General features: G+C 45.3%; 1 protein-coding gene across 1 annotated transcript in view; it reads left to right on the top strand.

Moving 5' to 3' along the window:
- Positions 1-2,908: 2,908 nt before the first annotated feature.
- Positions 2,909-10,335, top strand: part of chrnd (cholinergic receptor, nicotinic, delta (muscle)) — a 46,373-nt gene continuing 38,946 nt past the window's right edge. The window contains exon 1 of the mRNA XM_068041666.1: positions 2,909-2,960. Coding sequence (XP_067897767.1) covers positions 2,909-2,960 — 52 coding nt within the window. The remainder of the gene's footprint in view (positions 2,961-10,335) is intronic.

The raw sequence follows: 10,335 nt of genomic DNA, 5'->3' as shown, positions 1-10,335 counted from the left end.
CAACCGATCTATATCCTGCTGTATCCTCTGACAATCCTCATCACTATCCACAACTCCACCAACCTTTTTGTCGTCCACAAACTTACTAATCAGACCAGCTACATTTTCCTCCAAATCATTTATATATACTACAAAGAGCAAAGGTCCCAGCACTGATCCCTGCGGAACACCACTAGTCACAGCCCTCCATTCAGAAAAGCACCCTTCCACTGCTACCTTCTGTCTTCTATGACCGAGCCAGTTCTATATCCATCTTTCCAGCTCACCTCTGATTCCGTGTGACTTCATCTTTTGTACCAGTCTGCCATGAGGCACCTTGTAAAAGGCTTTACAGAAGTCCATGTAGACAACATCCACTGCCCTTCATCAATCATCTTCGTCACTTCCTCAAAAAACACGATCAAGTTAGTGTGACACGACCTCCCCTTCACAAAACCATGCTGCCTCTTGCTAATAAGTCCATTTGTTTCCAAATAGAAGTAAATCCTGTCCTGAAGGATCCTCTCCAATAATTTCCCTACCACTGACATAAGGCTCACCGGCCTATAATTTCCTGGATTATCCTTGCTACCCTTCTTAAACAAAGGAACAACATTGGCTATTCTCCAGTCCTCTGGGACCTTACCTGTAGCCAATGAGGATACAAAGATTTCTGTCAAGGCCCCAGCAATTTCCTTCCTTGCCTCCCTCAGTATTCTGGGGTAGATCCCATCAGGCCCTGGGGGCTTATCTACCTTAATGCTTTTCAAGATGCCCAACACCTCCTCCTTTTTGATAACGACATGACCCAGACTATCTACACTCCCTTCCCTAGACTCATCATCCACCAAGTCCTTCTCTTTGGTGAATACTGATGCAAAGTACTCATTTAGTACCTCGCCCATTTCCTCTGGCTCCACGCATAGATTCCCTTCTCTGTCCTTGAGTGGGCCAACCCTTTCCCTGGCTACCCTCTTGCTCTTTATATACGTATTATAAGTCTTGGGAATCTCCTTAATCCAGCTTGCCAATGACTTTTCATGACCCCTTTTAGCTCTCTGACTCCTTGCTTAAGTTCCTTCCTACTTTCTTTATATTCCTCAAGGGCTTCGTCTGTTCCCAGCCTTCCAGCCCTTACGAATGCTTCCTTTTTCTTTTTGACTAGGCTCACAATATCCCTCGTTATCCAAGGTTCCTGAAACTTGCCAAACTTATCCTTCTTCCTCACCGGAACATGCCGTTCCTGGATTCTAATCAACTGACGTGTGAAGGACTCCCACATGTCAGATGTTGATTTACTCTCAAACAGCCGCCCCCAATCTAAATTCTTCAGTTCCTGCCTAATATTGTTATAATTAGCCTTCCCCCAACTTAGCACGTTCACCCGAGGAAATCTAACGGATGCCAGTTAAATGAAAGTTATGCCTTTTCAGAATTTGTAGACCTGTTGTAAGGGTCATAGCTGATCAGTATTAATTCCCCACATGGTGACTTCCTGATCTCAATTCCCCACATAGTGACTTCTGATCTCAGCCATGCTGACCAGGAGTCACACAAGAAGCTGGCTAAACTGATGTTGGTAAGGACCTGGAGGCAAGATTCTGGCTTGTCCAGTCAACTGGAAAAGACAAATGACTGTGAAATATGTATTCCCAGCACACAGCCTTGCTAACTCGGAGTACATATTGGGAAACACATGTGTATGATCTATAAATTCTGTCAATTTACATTAATGTGAACAATTCTGGAGATGCTCGTGCAACCTTTTGGCCTCCTGAAAAGAAATATACAATAATATTAGGGGATTCAGAAGGAGCTAAATTAAAATTAAATCGTTAAAATTATGAAAAAGAACATTGTCTGCAGGAGGGATTCAGCTGCCTAATTTGCATAATTTGTGAGTATTCTGTGCCTGCCTGCTGAAATTTAAAAATAAGGCCAGAATTGGAAATTCATAGTAAGCTATTACCTGCCAGCCAAACCTTTACCAGAAACATTTTTTATTGTGAATTTAACATTTACTGCAAGAAATCAAGCTTGAAATTACAGCAATGCTTAAGAATGCAACTTCATTATTCAACAGATCAGCAACAGTATACATCTGTTCGGGGAGGGGAGATGCTGGAGAGGGTTTTTCATCTTACCTCAAAATCCTATTGCTTATTGATTGGTGATTGATGGTGGCTTGTTTATGAAACAATACAGATCTAAATGTTAAAAAACAAATTTTCACCGTTCCACCATTGGTGGCCGTGCTTTCAGTTGCCTAAGCCCTAAGATCTGGAATTCCCTCCCTAAACCTCTCTACCTCACTTTCCTCCTTTAAGATGCTCCTTAAAAGCTACCTCATGAACATGCTTTTGGCCATTTGCCCTAATATCACTTTCTGTGACTCAGTGTCAAAGTTTGCTTTGTAATGCTCCTGTGAGGTGTCTTGGAAGGCTTTAATACGTTAAAGGCACTGCATAAATACAAGTTAAATGCAATCAACTATTTTTTACAGTTTCCTACGAATGCTACCTTTTTATATTTTTTGTGGAATATTGTATTTCTTTATCATTTTTATAACTGATTTTGATACCCTGAGAAAATCACAAAGATTATGATATTGCCAGATAGGTTTTCCAGTGCCATGAACAGTAAAATGATGGGCTCCATAAACCATGAAGTGAATGTGAGCACTGATTTGTATAATCAGAGATAGTTTTCAGGTGGAATATGCATCACAACCGATACCCCACACATGTTATGAGATTCCAGATCCTCCACATGGAAGTGAGTTTATTCTATATCTATCTGTGCCAGCAGCTGTTTCTGTCAGTTTCAACCCTGGATCAGGTTTCAGATTCTCTGTGCCCTTCAAACAAAAGCTGGTACAAACTGCCAAATGCACAAAGTAGTTCTTAAGTTCAGAATCACTTTTATCTAAATGTGGAACATTCACACCGTTTACCTTCTTATCATCTGCCTGTTTTATTCAGGTAAGTTAAGTCTTATTACTGAAGAAAGTTTCTGTTCAAGTTTTCAGTGTTAATGGAAATCACTTGGTTTGAATTAACAACATTCTCTGATCTGGTCTGTTTTAAATCTGCTTAAATTGAAATGTTCTTTTAATCGCATGAGAACTGAAATTCCTTTGTCATGCTCAAACCTAGAAGGTTTTCTTTCAAGTGACATGCACAGAAACTTAGCATGGTAAGTAACTTTGACTATAGTTTTTTTTAAATTCGGACTTGTGATATTTACAGAACCATGCAATACACAAAACTTGAGTGCAGTTGTTTTCCGATTAATCTTCGACTTGCTCCAGTTTAGTTCCTGCAGTCCTCAGACAGCTAACCATTATAGCACTAATAGCATCTACATTTAATCATCATCGTTCATGAGTTGACGATAACCAACATCAGAAACCCAGTCTAGCATTCAGCTAATGCTTCTCTTAGTGTATTTCACAATATCCTGCAATGGGCACAGATGAGGAAAAGTCATAAAGGAAACTGTATGTCGCAGCTGTTTTTTTAGCACATTTTACACGTCAGTTCAGGACGACAGGAATCAGCTTTGCATTAAACTGTGTTTATTTATTAAATGACCAATAATATTTTTCAATTGTGATCACATGAAACAAATTAATATATTGAGGATAAAAACAAAAGCTTTTATACTTTAAATAACAGACAAAAAATGAACTTAAAACTAAGGCCATAGCATCAGGAATATTAAGCCAGGGAAAGAACTAAATACAACCAATGTAGGGACAAAAGAGTAGATATAAATCCCAACACTTCTTGGGGCTATTGCAGCAGATAAAAAGTCATATAGTTCAGAGGTAGGGTATATCAAAGGGCCACAGAAATCATTGCCCTATAGACAATAGTGAAGCAGAGACAGCCAAATTTAGCAAATGTAGTTGGAATATTAAAAGGTCCAGAACTCACTGCAGTATAAAAGGCATCAGGCTGGGGCTGACAACACCTCAGGGCTAACAATGCATCATACCAGAGCCGACCACAGGCAGGAACCCAGCAACAGGCCAGGGCTAACAATGCAACATGCCAGAGCCGACCACAGGCAGGAGCCCAGCAACAGGCCAGGGCTAACAATGCAACATACCAGAACCGACCACAGGCAGGAGCCCAGCAACAGGCCAGGGCTAACAATGCAACATACCAGAACCGACCACAGGCAGGGGCGCAGCAACAGACCAGGGCTAACAATGCAACATACCAGAGCCGACCACAGGCAGGGGCGCAGCAACAGACCAGGGCTAAAAATGCAACATACCAGAGCCGACCACAGACAGGATCCCAGCAACAGATGGGAGCCCAGCAGTGATCCGGCAGGACACTGGCAGCAGGCCAGTTTCAACAGCAAGCCAGAACTGACAACAGGCAAGGGCCTGGCAACAAGCCGGGGCCGAAAACAGCCTGGAGCCTGGTAACAGGCCAAGGTCATCAACAGTCCAGTCCCGACAACAAGCCAGAGCTGACAACAGGCAGAAGCTTGGCAACAGGCAGGAGTCCAGCAACAAGCCAGGGCTGACAACAGGCAGGAGCCTGGTAACAGGCCAGGATTTTTTTTTTTTTTAGAACATTACAGCGCAGTACAGGCCCTTCGGCCCTCGATGTTGCGCCGACCTGTGAAACCAGCTGACCTACACTATTCCATTTTCATCCATATGTGTATCCAATGACCACTTAAATGCCCTGAAAGTTGGCGAATCTACTACTGCTGCAGGCAGGGCGTTCCACGCCCTTACTACTCTCTGAGTAAAGAAACTACCTCTCACATCTGTCCTATATCTATCACCCCTCAACTTGAAGCTATGTCCCCTCGTGTTTGCCATCACCATCCGAGGAAAAAGACGCTCACTATCCACCCTATCTAACCCTCTGATTATCTTATATGTCTCTATTAAGTCACCTCTCCTCCTCCTTCTCTCCAACGAAAACAACCTCAAGTCCCTCAGCCTTTCCTCGTAAGACCTTCCCTCCATACCAGGCAACATCCTAGTAAATCTCCTCTGCACCCTTTCCATAGCTTCCACATCCTTCCTATAATGCGGTGACCAGAACTGCACGCAATACTCCAGGTGCGGTCTCACCAGAGTTTTGTACAGCTGCAGCATGACCTCGTGGCTCCGAAACTCGATCCCCCTACTAATAAAAGCTAACACACCATATGCCTTCTTAACAGCCCTATTAACCTGGGTAGCAACCTTCAGGGATTTATGCACCTGGACACCAAGATCTCTCTGTTCGTCTACACTACCAAGAATCTTCCCATTAGCCCAGTACTCTGCATTCCTGTTACTCCTTCCAAAGTGAATCACCTCACACTTTTCCGCATTAAACTCCATTTGCCATCTCTCAGCCCAGCTCTGCAGCCTATCTATGTCCCTCTGTACCCTACAACATCCTTCGGCACTATCCACAACTCCACCGACCTTAGTGTCATCTGCAAATTTACTAACCCACCCTTCTACACCCTCTTCCAGGTCATTTATAAAAATGACAAACAGCAGTGGCCCCAAAACAGATCCTTGCGGTACACCACTAGTAACTAAACTCCAGGATGAACATTTGCCATCAACCACCACCCTCTGTCTTCTTTCAGCTAGCCAATTTCTGATCCAAAGCTCTAAATCACCTTCAACCCCATACTTCCGTATTTTCTGCAATAGCCTACTGTGGGGAACCTTATCAAACGCCTTACTGAAATCCATATACACCACATCCACTGCTTTACCCTCATCCACCTGTTTGGTCACCTTCTCGTAAAACTCAATAAGGTTTGTGAGGCACGACCTACCCGTCACAAAACCGTGCTGACTATCTCTAATGAACTTATTCTTTTCAAGATGATTATAAATCCTGTCTCTTATAACCTTTTCCAACATTTTACCCACAACCGAAGTAAGGCTCACAGGTCTATAATTACCAGGGCTGTCTCTACTCCCCTTCTTGAACAAGGGGACAACATTTGCTATCCTCCAGTCTTCCGGTACTATTCCTGTCGACAATGACGACATAAAGATCAAGGACAAAGGCTCTGCAATCTCCTCCCTAGCTTCCCAGAGAATCCTAGGATAAATCCCATCTGGCCCAGGGGACTTATCTATTTTCACACTTTCCAAAATTGATAACACCTCCTCCTTGTGAACCTCAATCCCATCTAGCCTAGTAGCCTGAATCTCAGTATTCTCAACAACATTTTCTTTCTCTACTGTAAATACTGACGCAAAATATTCATTTAACACTTCCCCTATCTCCTCTGATTCCACACACAACTTCCCACTACTATCCTTGATTGGCCCTAATCTAACTCTAGTCATTCTTTTATTCCTGATATACCTATAGAAAGCCTTAGGGTTTTCCCTGATCCTATCCACCAATGACTTCTCGTGTCCTCTCCTTGCTCTTCTTAGCTCTCCCTTTAGATCCTTCCTGGCTAGCTTGCAACTCTCAAGCGCCCTAACTGAGCCTTCACGTCTCATCCTAACATAAGCCTTCTTCTTCCTCTTGACAAGCGCTTCAATTTCTTTAGTAAACCACGGCTCCCTCGCTCGACAACTTCCTCCCTGCCTCACAGGTTGTGAACAGACCACCCCGACAACAGGCCGAAGCTAACAGTTGGGCATTGAACCAATGTGAGATTGGTTTATCTAAGTTGTTTCTCAAATATGAAAATGATAAACAACACAAAAATCCTATTCTAAGAGAACAGTAATAGTATTGCTGAGGCTCATAAATCTACCTTCCACGAGAAAAGTGATTGCAATTATACAGTGCTTGATGGTGGCTCAGAAAAATGGCAAAGCTCCACATACAATGGGGAGAGTTTTACCAGGCCCTTGGAGGTGGGTTTGGAGGCGGGGGGGTGAGAAAAATGTGTTGTGCTGGTTTCCCAATATATTCCCACCTCCTCCCACTTTTCTCAGAGGTGGCTTCTTAAAGGAGGGGAGAGGTATTGAGAGGCAGAGAGGTTTAGGGAGGGAATTTGAGACTTTTTTTTAATTCATTCACAGGATGTGGGCGTTGTTGGCTATTTCAGCATTTATTACCCATCCCTAATTGCTGTTGAGAAGGTGGTGGTGAGCTGCCTTCTTGAACCGCAGCAGTTCATGTGGGGTAGCTACACCCACAGTGCTGTTAGGAAGCGAGTTCCAGAATTTTGACCCAGCAACAGTGAAGAAACGGCGATATAGTTCCAAGTCAGGATGGTGTGTGCCTTGGAGGGGAACTTGCAGGTCGTGGTGTTCCCATGCATCAGCTGCCCTTGTCCTTCTAGGTGGTAGAGGTTTGGAAGGTGCTGTTGAGGAAGCCTTGGTGCACTGCTGCAGTGCATCTTGTAGATGGTACAGACAGCTGCCACTGTGATTCGGTGGTAGAGGGAGTGAATATCTGTGGATGGGTTCCCAATCAAGCGGGCTGATTTGTCCTGGCTAGTGTCGAGCTTCTTGAGTGTTGTTGGAGCTGCACCCATCCAGGCAAGTGGAGAATATTCCATCACACTCCTGACTTGTGCCTTGTAGATGGTGGACAGGCTTTGGGGAGTCAGGAGGCAAATTCCTCGCCGCAGGAGTCCCAGCCTCTGACCTGCTCTTGTAGCCACAGTATTTATATGGCTACTCCATTTCAGTTTCTGGTCAATGGTAACTCCCAGGATGTTGATAGTGGGAGATTCATGCCTTGCCATGTCTTGCTGCATTTCTACACGCATGCTTCAGTATCTGAGGAGTCGCGAATGGTGCTGAAAATTGTGCAATCATCAGCAAACATCCCCACTTCTGATCTTATGATGGAAGGAAGGTCATTGATGAAACAGCTAAAGATAGTTGGGCCTAGGACACTACCCTGAGGAACTCCTGCAGTGATATCCTGGAGCTGAACTGATTGACCTCCAACAACCACAAGCATCTTCTTTTGCGTGAGGTACGACTCCATTCTGCAGAGAGTTTTCCCCCCGATTCCCATTAACTCCAGTTTTGCTCGGGCTCCTTGATGCCATACTCGGTCAAATGCTGCCTTGATGTCAAAGGCAGTCACTCTCTTGAGTTCAGCTCCTTTATCCATGTTTGAACCGAGGCTGTAATGAGGTCAGGAGTTGTGTGGCCCTGGCAGAACCCAAACTGAGCGTCACTCAGCAGGTTATTGCTAAGCAAATGTCACTTGACAGCACTATCGATGACACCTTCCATCACTTTACTGATCATCGAGAATAGAACTGATAAGGCAGTAATTGGCCGGATTAGATTTATCCTGCTTTTTATGTACAGGACATACCTGGGCTATTTTACACATTGCCGGGTAGATGCCAGTGTTGCAGCTGTACTGGAATAGCTTGGCTAGGGCGCTTCTGGAGTACAGGAGGCTGAAGACACACCACCAATAGTGCAACAATTAAAATCGGAGTTGTATAAGAGGCCAGAAATGGAGGAGTACAGAGCTTGAACAGATGTGGGGCTGGACGAAATTACAGAGATAGGGAGGGGTGAGGCCATGGAGGGAGAGAATCTTAAAATTGAAGTGTTGCCGTACCAGGAGCCAATGTAGGTCAGAGAGCACATGGGTGATGGGTGAACATGACTTGGTGCAAGTTAGGATACAGGCAGCAAAGTTTTGGATGAGCTTAAATTTATGGCAAGTGGGAGATGGGAGGCTAGCCAGGAAAACATTGGAATAGTCAGGTCTAGAGGTTACAAAAGAATTGATGAAGGTTTCAGCAGCAGTTGAGCTGAGGTGGGGGCAGAGATTGTAATGTTATGGAGGTGGAAGTAGACGGTCTTGGTGCAGGCATGTGGTCAGAAGATCATCTCAGGGTCAAATAGGACACCAAGATTGCAAATGGTCTGATTCAGCCTCAATCAGTGATCAGGATGGAATTGGTGACTAGGGAACAGAGTTTGAGGCTGAGACCAAAGACAATGACTTTGGTATTCCTAATATTAGATGAAATTGCAGCTTATCTGGGACTGGATGTCAGACAAGCAACATGACAAATCGGAGGCAGGGGAAGGAGGTGATAGTGAGGTAGAACTGGGCGTTGTCAATATACATGAGGAAACTGACATTGTGTTTTTGTGCTGAGGGACCAATAGGATGAGGCCAAGGATAGATCCTTGGGAGACTCCAGTGATAATGGTACAGGAAGAGGGAAGGGAAGCCATTGTAGGTGATTCTCTAGCTACGACTGGATAGGTAAGAATGGAAGTGGGCGAATGTACTCTCGCCCAGTTTGATGACAGGGGAGAGGCATTGGAGGACGATGGTGTGGTCAACCATGGCCGGAATTTTACGCCCCCCCCAAAGTGCAGGAAGGTGGGGGAGGGGGGGGCGGGCAGGCGTAAAATGGAGCAGGAGGCTCAGGGGGCCCTTCCCGATCCGCTCCAGCCTCCGCCACCATTTTACACAGGGTGGCGGTAGTTATAAGCAGGCGGCTCTCTGACTTGTGCCCAATGGATGGCCGTCCCCGCTGTCGCAATCACCCCCAACACCCAACATGCTCCCTGTCCTCCAATTGACCACCCTTGCCTCGCTGGGACCCAACCAATCACCCCCGGCGAGGCAACAAAAACTTACCTGTGTTCCAGGGTTCCCCGACATCTTCCTCACAAAGCTGGGCTGCAGTCCCAGCTAGGACAGAGAGCTGCCGGCCAGCTGATTGGCCAGCAACTCTGTTAGGCGGGACTTACTGGCTCAAGTGGGTAGATGTCCCACCTCAGAACAATTAAAGGCCGGGGACCCACAAAATGCAGATCAAATCCTCAGACCAAGTGGAAGCGGGTTAGCCACTGACTTTTCAGTCGGTGGACAGCTCCCGTCTGCCAAGGGTAAAATCCATGTCAAAAACTGCAGACATGTTGAGAGGGATGGAGGGATTGTTTACCATAGTCACACTCACATAGGATGTCATTTATGACTTTGTTCTGAACATTTCCACCCTATAGCAGGAATGGAAACCTGATTGGAGGAGTGCAAACATGGAGTTCTGGGAAAGATAACCATGGATTTAGAAGACAACATTTTCAAGGACTTTCGAGAGGAAAGGGAGGTCGGTGATAGGATGGGATGGCAGTTTGCAAAGACAGAGGGGGTACAGAGTGAGTTTGTTTGGGGAGTGGGATTATGATGGCAGATATAAAGGTGAGGGGATGGGGGGGACAGTACCTGAGAAAGGAATTGGTTAAGAATATCAGCTAACATGGGGGCCAGGAAGGGACATTGGTGTTCAGCATTTGGTGGGAATAAGGTCAAGGGAGCAGGAGGTGGGTCTCATGGACAAGGGGAGATTGGAGAGAAACTAGACAAAGATGCAAGTTCAGGGCTAGGGCAGGGAGGAACCATAGGGGAAGTT

The sequence above is a fragment of the Heterodontus francisci genome, chromosome 11 (genome assembly GCF_036365525.1).
Source record: "Heterodontus francisci isolate sHetFra1 chromosome 11, sHetFra1.hap1, whole genome shotgun sequence".
Classification (NCBI taxonomy): Eukaryota; Metazoa; Chordata; class Chondrichthyes; order Heterodontiformes; family Heterodontidae; genus Heterodontus; species Heterodontus francisci.
Note: the sequence above shows the minus strand (reverse complement) of the source record. Positions and strands in the feature narration are given on the sequence as shown.